Source organism: Microtus oregoni, unplaced genomic scaffold (assembly GCF_018167655.1).
Source record: "Microtus oregoni isolate MIOR12 unplaced genomic scaffold, Mior012 000009F_ref0000495, whole genome shotgun sequence".
NCBI classification, from domain to species: Eukaryota; Metazoa; Chordata; class Mammalia; order Rodentia; family Cricetidae; genus Microtus; species Microtus oregoni.
In genome coordinates, this window is record NW_024543068.1 from 38,156,189 (window position 1) to 38,169,013 (window position 12,825).

Here is a 12,825-nt window from a genome sequence, read left to right on the forward strand (position 1 = left end):
TTGCTTCTCTGAACTTTTATCTCGAACCCCAATACCTGTCTCTGGGTTTTTATTATTCGTGTTACATTCATTCATTTAGGTTTTTAGGGCAGGATCTTATGTAGGCCAACCTGGATTTGAATTCTACGCTAAGCAGAGAATGACCTTGAACTCCCAATATTCTTGCCTCCACTTCCAAAGTGCTGGGATTCCAAAGTGCATGAGCCACCGTGCTTTTTATTAAATTTTAATCTCTTAAAGCAAAGATAATCCAATGTGGAAGCTGTCAGGAATACAGGGCATACTTAACCTTTATTAAATAAAAAAAATCTTATTACATTTTTTAGTAACCCAGTAACTCCTAAACATGGCTTTATCCCTTAGCTTCTTGCATTTCCATCCACATGTGCCTCTCAATCCAGCATTCCTCTCAGAACTGCCCTAAGAGATTCTCCACAGACAGCTAAAAGTCACCATGTCATGCTAAAAGAGCTGTAAGTACACCCCTGGCCTTGCATATAATGAAATTCATGGATGCATTAAAAGGAAGTACAAAAAAAGTGCATTATTTCAAATCAAATCTCATAAAAGAAACTGAACTCCAGTTGGTAAAATTCCAGGAAAAGTGGCTAGAGAGATGGTTCAGGAGTTAAGAACACTGGCTGCTGTCCAGAGGACCCAGGTTCAAATCCCAGCACCCACACAGAGACCTACAACTATCTGTAACTCCAGTTCCAGGAGATCCAGTGTTCTCCATGTTGTGCACAGTTACACACGCAGGCAAAATGCCTGTATACATAAAATAAACTTTTAAAAATCCAGTAAAGCTGGGTGGTGGTGGTGCACACCTTTACTCCCAGCACTTGGGAGGCAGAGGCAGGTGGATCTCTTAGAGTTCTAGGCCAGCCTGGTCTACAGAATGAGTTCCAGAATGGCCAAGGATACACAGAGAGACCCTGTCTCAAAAAAAAAAAAATCAAAAAAACAAACAAAAAGTAAAGATCCAGTAAAAAAAAAAATCCAGTAAAAACCAAATGAGAAAAAAAAAAATGAAGAGCAATGCAGAAACGGGGAAAATATTCCAGGGAGAGAGGAAAGGCGGGCGGGCGGGCCCTCACAAGGAATGCTCAATATGAACGCGAATGCAGACATGAAGGCCACTGCAAGGGGTGACTGTTTTAAGTTTCCAGCCTTCCTGAACTTACTGACTTTCCTTATTCCTTCACCTTTATAACCAGAGTCCACACTTGGTGACCCAGAGATCACATGTCTACATTCAGGTGTCCAACTGTGGAGTTGGGGAAGAAAGGAAGGGGATGGATGAGGTTCAGAGATGGCTCTATCACAGATGCACTGGGCTAACATCTGTACGTTAACAAGTAGTTGTTCATGAATGGACATCCTAAATAAGCACACCAAAGGAACATGGCGTAAGACCATGGAGAAGAACATAATTCCTGGCTTTTTAAAAGCCGCTAAGCTCCCCAGATTTACCATTCACCACACTTTTTTTTTTTTTTTAAATCTGGGGATGGGGAATCCCATGATTTATCTTAGAAATAGCAAGATCAGGGAAGGTGGAGAGAATGGGAGGAGGGAAGGGAGTGGGAACTGGGACTGGTATGTAAAATGAAAAAAGATAGTTTGTTTTCTTTTTTAAAAAAATAAAATTAAAAAAGAAGCAATAACAAGATCTTCAGACTCAAAAGAGACAGTTCTGGCGACTTTCTGATAAAGAGCTTAGTTTATATCTGCGGTGTCCAGCTGCCACTACAACCCACACTCGGAATTTCTGCCCTCGGATTTGAAACAAATAAGAACAAACCCCTAAAATCTGTACAGTGATGATCAGAGCAGCACACACCTGTAATCCCAATGAGAGGCAGAGGCAGGAGGATCTCTGTGAGTTCAAGGCCAGCAGGGTTTACACGGGAGTTTCGGGTCAGAACTATACAGTGAGATCCCGTCTCAAACAAAACACTGCCCACCACAAACTATACCGATATTACATCAGGTCTTACACTGCTGCCTGTCTGTGCCACAGGTCCTGTATTTAGAGGAACATCAGAAGGCCTCCCTTCTGTCAATCATCCGAAAGATACTATCAAGCGAGATTAATGGGTTGATTTTAATGTCACCAAGAGAATTTAAACAAAGGTACCACACAGAAATTGCCTTCCTCCTTCTTTTCTCAGCAAAGAGAATCCCAAATTATTGGAATTATTTAAAAAGTTTTAAACTATAGGATTATCAATGATCTGCCTTGTATTTTCTTTGTTGTCTTTTATAAATGGCTTTTATTACTTTATTTATTTAGTGTGTATATATGCACGGCGTGCATGTAGAGGTTAGCAGGTGAGTATGTGGAGTCAACTCTCTTCCCATGTGACTTTTGGAAATGGAACTCAGGTGGCAGACCTGGTGGCAAGTGCCTTTACCTGTTGGGCCACCCTAATGGACAGTCCCCTTTGTGATGTGTGTGTTCAGGATGTGTATATATTACGTGTGTGAGTGTGGGTGTGTGGAGGTCAGGGCGGAACCCTGGGTGTTCTATTATGTGTGTGAGTGTGGGTGTGTGGAGGTCAGGGCGGAACCCTGGGTGTTCTATTATGTGTGTGAGTGTGGGTGTGTGGAGGTTAGAGGGGAACCCTAGGTATTGGTCTTCACACCTTCTACCTCTTGGTTTTGCTGCTGTGCAAACCATAATACCTAGCCTGCCAGATTCCTGGGAACCTCCTGCCTCCCCGGACCCCTCTGCAGGAACACTGCTATTATAGGCCCCTGCAGTATGTGACAGGCTTTCACGCTGAGATTAGAATGCAGGACCTCATGCTTGAGACAGAAGCTTTTACCCCACCAAGTCACCCCCTCAGCACACTCCGGTTATCTATTTGACTGATTTTTTTTTTTTCTGTTTTGAGACAGGTTTCACTATATAACCCAGGATGACTGTCAACTCTTTCATTAAGATGATATTTGAGAAACTGGAGACATGGTTTGGTAGTTAAGTGCACTTTCTGCTCTTGCAGAGGACCTGGGTTCAGTTCCTATCATCCACACGACGCCTCACAACCTTCTGTAACTCCAGTTCCAGGTGATCTGACACCCTCTTCTGTCTTCTGCAGGCACCAGACATAGAAGTGATACACAGACACACGTGTAAGCAAAACACCATACACATTAAAAAAAAAGATACTCAAAAGCAAAGTAAGAAACCCATGTCTCTCTCCCACAGCCAAATGGTCAGTTCAAGGCTAGCCTGGACTACATAGTGAACTTGAGGCTATCATGGGCTATACAGTGACACCTATTTTAAACAACTCACAAATAAGAAAAAAAAAGTATTAAAACTATTCAAAGTCTGTCTGTCTGTCTCTCTCTCACACATACACACTTGCATACTATAACTCTACAGCTCAAGCCATTTCAGCTCCCAAGATAGCCCCAATATCCCTGAAGAACGCCCCAAGAAAAGTCTGTCTGGTCTACTCTACACCAACATCAAGTTCCGGCTGCAGGACTAGACACTGGGTCAAGGTCAGCAAGCACACACTGAAGGAGCTCCATGCCATGGCCACAGCTTCTGTTCACCTTGCTCCTGACTGTGCCACTCTGGACAATCCAGCTGGCTATGTCTAAATTAAGTTGTTTTGCCATTTTAAAAAGTGGACTATTGGGCTGCATAAATAAAGTGACTTGCAAAGATAAGTAATGCAGCTCTTTCTCACTGATACTATTTATTTTTTGTTTTGAACAAAATTTCCCTAAAATGTGCCCATGTACTAGTTCTGATTTTAAAGGCTATCAGAATACATTTTTGTTTTGTTTTTCTGAGACAGGGTTTCTCTCTGTAACAGCTCTGGCTGTCCTGGAACTTGCTTTGTAGATCAGGTTGGCCTCAAACTCATAGAGATCTTCCTGCTTCTGCCTCCCAAGCACTGGGATTAAAGGTGTGCGCCACCACCTCCTGGCCAGAATACATTCCTAAGCCAGAAACATCAATAGATATAACCCCACATAAAACATCTCTCACGTTCCCACTCTGTATGTTTGAATGTATACGCGTGCACAAGAGCATGCACACACAAATGTATATGCCTGTGTGGTGTACGTGTGTACATGCAGGTGCCTGGGTGTGTTTGTGCAGAGACTCAAGTGTGGCTATCTTCCTCTACTGCTTTCCAGCTTACTCTGTGCGGCAGGTCTCTCACTGAACCTGGAGCGTCCTCTAGATGGCCAGCCATGGAGCTCCCAGGACCTACCTCTACCCTCCCGAACAATTAACTGCCACGCCTGCTTTTCTGTGGACACAGGGATCTCAGCTCACGCTTGCACGGCAAGTACTTCGCCCCCTGAGCATCCTTCCCACCCCTCAATAACGCGTAAGAATAGAAAAAGGCTTGAGGGGGCTGGAGAGATGGCTCAGTGGTTAAGAGCATTGCCTGCTCTTCCAAAGGTCCTGAGTTCAATTCCCAGCAACCACATGGTGGCTCACAACCATCTGTAATGAGGTCTGGTGCCCTCTTCTGGCCTGGAGACATGCACACAGACAGAATATTGTATACATAATAAATAAATATTAAAAAAAAAAAGAAAAAGGCTTGAAACCAAAAATTTCAAAAAATGCTATTCCAACGTATTTTTAAATGTGCAAGAAAAGCATGACTTTACAAAGGAACATTTTTTAAGACATGGGAAACAAAGGAAGCTACTTAAAAGTGAATCTATAATTTATACGATAAATAATTGCTAGATGTGCCAAATTACTATGAGGGGCCAAGGGGAAATGGGTGGGGAAACGAAACAAGGCAGGATCACGGAAGGAGTGGTCCATTTTACTAGTCTCTCCACCTTTGCACATGTTGGACATTTTCCTTAATAAAAGATTAAGGAACTCATCTGTCTGTCTGTCTGTCTGTCTATCTATCTATCCATCCATCCACTTTTGAAGCAGTCTTATGTACCTCAGGCTGGCTTTGTGCTCACTGTGTAGCCAAGGATATTCCAGCCTCTACTTGCTGGAACTGCAGGTGTGTGCTACCATGTCGGGTTTATAAGGAAATGGGGGTTAAACCGGGGCTTCTCCAGTACTAGTCAAATGTTCTCACAACCACCTCCATTATCAGTCCTAAAGTACTGAATTCTTATGTGAGCAATTGTCTATAAGAAAAACAAAATAAAAAAAAACCCTGTTATTTATTTATTTTCGTTAAGAATAGAGAACAAGCCGGGTTTGGTGGCGCACACCTTTAGTCCTAGCACTTGGGAGGCAGAGGCAGGTGGATCTCTCTGAGGCCAGCCTGCCTGGTCTATATAATAAATTTCAGGACAGCCAGGGCGATGTAGAGAGACCCTGTCTTAAAACAAACAAAAAATAATGGACGAGCCAGGTGTGATGGGCTGTAAACCCACATTTGGGAGGTAGGGGCAAGAGGACTATGGGCCACCATGCATGGCCCATTTCTTTTTTTCTTCTTCCTTTTGAGCGTCACGGATGCCCACACAATTAGATTATTTGGAGTTCTGCTTTGCTCAGTTAAAATTCACACCCACAGCTCCTCTCTGTACCTGCTACCACTCGGCTGACTGAAAACATGACAGCGACATGTCAGTCTCAGAAAGGTTCAAACCTTTAACAGGACTGAACTTGCCCAGTGACCTAGAATATATACGTTACGCTATTGCCACCTGGTGGCTAAACTGTCTAAGCACAACAAACAAATGTTTAAAGCAGGAAGTGTGGTTGGTGCCCCACACTTAAAATCCTGGCAGTCAGAGAGACTGAGACTAGCATCATGAGTTCAAAAACCAGTCTGGGCTACATAGTTAATATTAGCTCACCTGGGCTAAAGATTGATTTGTGCCTAGAGAAGTTGTGTACACTTTTAATCTCAGCAGTGTGTGTGAGGGTGTGTGTGTGTGTGCATAGACAGGTGGATCTGTCAGTTTGAGGCTAGCCTGGTCTACATAGTGAGTTCCAGGACATCCAAGGCTCAAAAAATAAAGAAAACAAAAGACTTACTTTGTGTCTCAAGACCAATTAATTAACTAATTAAAAACAGAAAAACTAAAAAGTTGCCTTCTTTGCTCGTGTTTCTTTAGAGATGTGTTCTCTCTATCCCGCAGAAAGCTGTGCAGTAAGGTCCATCAAAACGTCACATTACAGTGGCCATTCTCAGCCCGCTGTATCTGAGAGTCAGCTGGCAGCTTTGGAAAACCCTAACCTGGACCTCCCCAAGCCAGGAGTTAAATAGGGACTTAAGATATGGAGAAAAGAGGGGAGGAGTACGAAATGTTTAGGAGTGGGAGGTTCTGAAGCTGGAAGCGGGGAGGGGGCTCTTCCCTGGAGCCTGCAGAAGCGGCATGACAGCATCTGGATTTCACGCATCTAGCAGCCAGGACCGTGATAGGATAATTCCTGTCACTTTAAATTGTCTAGTTTGTGGCATTTCGTTAGGGCAGTCATGGAAAACTAGTGCACAGCACAAAAGGACCTACACAGTAGCCTGAATTTTTATACTATGCACTATCAGTGTGTGTGTCTGAGAGGGGGGGGGAGGGGGAGGGGGAGGGAGAGGGGGAGGGAGAGGGAGGGAGAGGGAGGGAGAGAGAGAGAGAGAGAGAGAGAGAGAGAGAGAGAGAGAGGGAGGGAGGGAGAGGGAAGTGCATGAGTGCGGGCAGGTGCATGCCACACAAGGGTATGAAACCAGAGGGCAATTTCCAGAATTTGGCTTTCTCCTTCCGCTGTGGTTTGGAGCGTGGCTTGGGTTGTCTGGCTTGCATGAAAAGCACATACATCAAAACTCACCACACTAAACACCTGATGTGCAGTTTCTTCTATGCCAAACAGAGTCCAATAAATCTGTACTTAAAATAATGCGAGCCGGGTGGTGGTGGCGCACACCTTTAATCCCAGCACTCGGGAGGCAGAGGCAGTCGGATCTCTGTGAGTTCGAGGCCAGCCTGGTCTAGAAAGAGCTAGTGCCAGGACAGGAACCAAAAGCTACAGAGAAACCCTGTCTCGAAAAATCAAAAAAATAAATAAATAAATAAAATAATGCGAATCTGGAGCTGGAGAGATGGCTCAGCAGACAACAGCACCCACAACAGCCTGTACTTCAGCGCCAGGGGACACAGTGTCCTCTCTGTCCTTTGTGCTGTTCACAAGTGCACACTCCGCCCCACCCAGTTCCACCACACGCACAGATGTACATGTAAGTAAAAATAAAAAAAAATCTTAAAAAATAAATTAAAAACAGAAATGTCTGAGGGTGGGGCTCAAAGTGTCAGTATGCTTAAGAGACTTCTGTGCTCTTCTAACCAGGAACTGGGGATAACAGGTGTTTTATTAGAGGGGTCACCTCACTTATTTTGCTTTGAACAACAAGTACTATTGGGGGGGAAACACAGAAGCCCAAAACCACTTCAATAATGCCTGTTTTGGGTGCTTGTGGAGGTTAGAGGACATCATAATTTATGTGAAAGTAGACAAATAAAATTTATCTGCATTTAGCAAATCGCTCCTTGGTTTATACTTCATAATCCCAAATTATAAGCATGCCACGGAAAGTAGGCGGCCCTTTGTCATCCAGATGTCTGTAATGTTCCTAGAAACAAATAATGTAAAGTGTTGGCTATAATACTGGATAATTTTTTTGTTTGTTTTGTTTTTGAAAGGGGCAATTGCAGGCATGAACCACAGCACCTTGTAAAATATTGGTTTTTTTTTTTTTTTTTTTTTTTTGGTTTTTCGAGACAGGGTTTCTCTGTGGTTTTGGAGCCTGTCCTGGAACTAGCTCTGTAGACCAGGCTGGTCTCGAACTCACAGAGATCCACCTGCCTCTGCCTCCCGAGTGCTGGGATTAAAGGCGTGCGCCACCATCGCCCGGCAAAATATTGTTTTAATATATATCTATAGTAAATAGCATTATAAGATGAATCACCCAGTACCAAATTCCATGTATTGGAAGTCTCATTCCTTGGTATCTCAGAATGTTACTTCCATCGGAGAAACTTTAAACTGAATTTTGTTATTTTTGAGACAAGGTCTCATGCAACTCAAGCTGGTCTTTAACTTGCTATATAAAAGAGAACGACCTTGCACGCCACCTCTCCTGTCTCCACCTCCCAGAGAGCTGGAATTAGAGGCATAAACTGTCTTATGCAGCTGGGGGACACCCTGAAGTAGTCATGTAGACTCTGGTGGGTTGGCTCAACACTTGGAAGGCCCTGCCTCAAAAAAAAAAAAAAAAAAAAAAAAAGAAAGAAAGAAAGAAAGAAAAAAAGTAAGGTAAAATGAAGTCATAAAATTGTTTGTTGGGGTGGAGAGGTGGCTCAAAGTGCAGACTGTTCTTCCAGAGGACCAGGGTTCAAAACCTAGTAGCCACACGGCAGCTCACAACCACCTACAACTCCAGTTTCAGGGAAATTGGTGTCCTCTTCTGGCCTTCAAGGGCAGTAGGAAGGCAAGTGGTACACAAAGCACCTATACACAAAGAATCAATATAGAAGCCATTTTACACCAAGAGGTGCTCAGGAGAAACCAAACCTGCCAAAATCTTGACCTGGGACTTTAGTACCGGTGTCTGTGAGGAAACAAACTGTTGCTGCTTATGGCATTTTGTCTGTGGCATTGTGGCATTTGTTCTGGTAGCCCTAACAAACTGGTATAAACAGCAACGACACAACAAAATAAAAATCAGGGCCAACAAGATCGTTTAGCAGGTGGAAGTACTTGCTGCCAAGGATGATCCCCAAGACCCAAACAGTGGAAGGTGGGGACCAAATCCCACAAGCTGTTCTCTAGCATCTGCATGTGGGCACCAGATGCATGTGTCCACATGTACAGAAAATAACAAATGCAATTAAACGCTAAAAACAAGGGGCTGCAGCCAGACTATAGAATGCAGAGACCCTGTATCAAAAAAAAAAACTAGCTAAAATAAAATAAAAAAATAACAACAAGGGGCTGGAGAGATGGTTCAGGGGTTAAGAGCACTGACTGCTCTTCCAGATATCCGCATGGTGGTTCACATCTGTAACTCTAGGTCCAGGGAACCTAGTGGAAACCCAGTGCCCTCTTCTGGCCTTAGTGGGCACCAGGCACACAGTGGTATACAGAAATATAAGCAGGCAGAATGCCCACATACATAAAATGGGATTTAAATTTTAAAAAGTTACAAATAAAAACTGATAAAGATACAGTAGCTGAGGTTGTCTCCTAAGGCCCTCGATGGGGATGTTTCTGCCTCCTCACTACCATGCGCTGCCTGGGGAGGTGAAGCTGGGGTCAGCTACATGTGAGTGAAGTGGCATTTTGTTGTTGCTGTGTTCTTTGTTTTGTTGGGGGTTGGTATGCGGATGCTTTCAACTCTGCTTCCCAGACTTCAAAACCTTAGCTTCGAGTATCCTAGGACCAGTTAGTTCCCCATGGGTCCCAAAGAAAAAATGTGCACTACCCATCCACACCCCTTTCTTTTTCCGATGTTTTGTTTGTTTGTTTTTGTTTTTCAAAACAGTCCTAGCTGTCCTAGAACTAGCTTTTGTAGACCAGGCTAGCCTCGAACTCAGAGAGATCACTTGCCTCTTGCCTCCTCCTCCCAAGGGCTGGGATTAAAGGCATAAACCACAGCCACTGCCCAGCTTAGCTTTTTTGAGACAGGTCTCTCTATGTAGCCCTTACTGTACTGAAATTAGCTATGTAGATCACGCTGGGCTTGGAATCATAGAGATCCTCCTGTTTCTGCCTCCCAAGAGCTAGGAGGCATGCACTGCCACACCTGACACCTCCCTTCTGTCGGCTGAGGGCATGGCTCAGTAGAAGGGTGCTTACCTAAGCATGGGGGAGGCTCCAGGTCTGATCTATAGTATGAAAACAAAAACAGAACCCTAAACCTGAAGCCTCCCTGACTTCTCGAGCAAGGTGCTCTGTGGACTTTCTACCTTCTGCTCTCACTTACTTTTGGCCCATGTTAGTCACGTGAACTATTTTCTAGGTACCCACCTGATACATCTAGTCAACAGAACTCAGTGCTCTTGGGTTTTTCTTTGTTCTTGTCTTTAAGACAGATCTTGCTAAGCTGGCCTTGGCCAGGCGAGTCTACTGACTTCATCTTCCCAGGCACGAGGACTACAGTGTGCCATGTCTAGCTTCAACCACCCTCAGTGAGCTAAGCTCTGTGGGAAATACTAAATCACACAACCACAGAATGACGTCCACAAATTCACTAATTCACTGTTTTGTACAAGCAAACAGTGTGTCATGTGATGGCAAGGACTCAAGCATCCAGAGTGTTGACCCACGAGAGTCCTGGAATCCATCTGGACAGATACTGTGAGATACCCAAATGATCAACCACACCCCTCACGTTCTGTCCTCCAAGACAACGCTTTTCCTGGCAACTCTTCTTCTAGCATTTATGTGTGTGTGCGGGCGTGCGTCCGTGCGTATGTGCGTGCGTGCGTCCGTGCGTATGTGCGTGCAAGCCAAAGGACAACCTGTGGAATCAGTCCTTCCTTCCACTACATGTGTTCTGGTGATCAAACTCAGGTCATTAGACTTGGTGGCAATCGCCTTTATTGGCTGAGCCATCTTGTCAGCCCCATGCCTATTTTTGAACTCAGTGCTCTTGGGTTTTTCCTCCCCCAGGCATGGACCAGCATGTCTAGCTTTTACATGAAGGTTAGGTATCTACACTCAGGCCCTTGAGCTGACATAGCAGGCCCTTCACCTGGTGAACCATCTTCCTAGTCCTGTGAATAGTTTAACGCAACAGTTACAATCATTCATTTATATATTATCCATTGTTGTTTTAATTATAACAAAACCAAAACATTACAGCAGAGACTGCATGGCTCACGAAGCCCACAATACTCGCCATTTGGCCTTTACAAGAAAAAAATTGTTGCCCTCTACTCTAGACAAGCAATCTAAGAATACAAAAAAGCCTGTCAGACTCACCTGAGGTGTTGTCTTCTTATACTGGTCACCACCATCTATCACATCCCTCATGATTTTTCCCTTGAGAAATTCATAGTCTTCTGGACTCAGATGAATAGACTCTAAGGCTCTACCACAGCTTGAACAATGGCCACTGCAATTGCAACGTTTTATATTAAATAATGTCTTGGAAAATAATTTTTTCTAAAATTAGTAATTCCAAAGCACAAGGAAACAGAAATGTAAGACAAAAAAAAAATTAAAACCTTTGTGATCATCACATTTTTTTTTTACTTTTTTGTAAACCTCAAAATATCTATCAGTATGTCAGAAAGTCCAGAAAAGAAAATCACCTAGATGAAAAAAAATTTTTTTCTACAAAAATATTTTAGGTATATGTATGCTTTACACTCTTAGAAGAATCACGGCGTGGGGGGGGGCAGTGGTGGCACACTTGGGAGGCAGAGGGTATCAGCAAGATATTCACAGTCACCATTATGGTGACAGAGAGAGACGGCAGAAAGAGCTAGGTGAAACTTTTAGTTATTCCTAAAACACAACTAGGTCAGTCTTCTAGGGGCAAACATCACAAAGGTTTAGCATAAGCTCACAGTAACATTTAGAGTACTCCAAAATCTGTCTACATGCCTGTAATCTCAACACACAGAAGCTTAAGGCAGCAGGATTATTGCATGCTTGAAGCCAGCCTGAGCTACAGATGAAGACTCTCAAAACAACAGAGATTTTTCTCCCCTCAAGAACTTTAATTATAAATTCTTGATTAGGGGGCTGGAGAGATGGCTCAGAGGTTAAGAGCATTGCCTGCTCTTCCAAAGGTCCTGAGTTCAATTCCCAGCAACCACATGGTGGCTCACAACCATCTGTAATGGGGTCTGGTGCCCTCTTCTGGCCTGCAGGCATACACACAGAATATTGTATACATAATAAATAAATAAATTTAAAAAAAATAAAAATAAAAAAAAAAATAAATTCTTGATTATCCTACCCCTAAGATGTCCTTAAACGTTTTTTTTTTAATTATTAGAAGCTTCCCCACCCCAAAGAAGATTTACTTTTAATTATGTATTTGTCTGTGTGGTGTGTGTATGTGTGTGTGTGTGAGTGTGTGTGTGCAAGTGAGCGCGGTGCAGGCAGAAGTCAGGTGAGAGCAGACAATCCCCTGGAACTAGAATTACAGGCAGTTGTGAGCCACCAGATGTGGTTGCTGGGAAGGGAGTCAGATCCTATGTAAGAGCAGGAGCAGCTCTTAACCACTGAGCCATCTCCAGACCTTCCTACTTTTTTTTTTTTTCTGGTTTTTTAAGAAAGGATTTCTCCACACAACAGTCCTAGCTTTCCTGGAACTTACTTTATAGACCAGGCTGGCCTCAAAGTCACAGAGATCCGCCTGCCTCTGTCCCCTATGTGCTGGGATTAAAGGCGTGCGCCACCACTGCCCAGCTGAGAGCTTCCTATTTTTAAGCCAATACCAACAGAACTTACTATATCTGAATTAAACAAATTGAAGACAAATAAGGGTCTTTACCTTCTCTGGACTGTAGTGAACTGTCCTTTCCATTGTCTTCCAGGAATGCTACAAAAAGAGATTACAAAACCAGATTATCAGAATGTTAAAAATTCCTATTAAGTCTAAAGCCAATCACTGTATTTAGACATTCTGTAAGGAAGAGATCTGAAAAGTTCAGAATACTTTCTTCGGATGGCTTTCACAACGACTGCAAGGATGTGGTTGAGGTTAAGGACCAGACAGCATTCTACTGTATCCTTTTGGTTCACCTTCTGACGTAACCCTCCTCTTCCTCAAGTCCTGTCTAGGGGTAGGCATGACGGTGCATGCCTTTATTTCTAGCACTGGGGGTCAGAGGCAAGCAGATCTCTATGAGTTC

At 43.6% G+C, this 12,825-nt stretch overlaps 1 protein-coding gene across 3 annotated transcripts in view; it reads right to left on the bottom strand.

The window, feature by feature from the left end:
* Positions 1–12,825, bottom strand: part of LOC121452276 (protein only RNase P catalytic subunit) — an 89,039-nt gene that overhangs the window by 72,695 nt on the left and 3,519 nt on the right. For 2 of the 3 annotated variants that reach the window (XM_041658304.1, XM_041658303.1), the window contains exons 3-4: positions 12,465–12,512; positions 10,940–11,072 (exon numbers count right to left, since the gene is read on the bottom strand). In XM_041658304.1, the coding sequence (XP_041514238.1) occupies positions 10,940–11,072; positions 12,465–12,512 (181 nt within the window). The remainder of the gene's footprint in view (positions 1–10,939; positions 11,073–12,464; positions 12,513–12,825) is intronic. The other variant, XM_041658306.1, reaches the window with a different exon arrangement.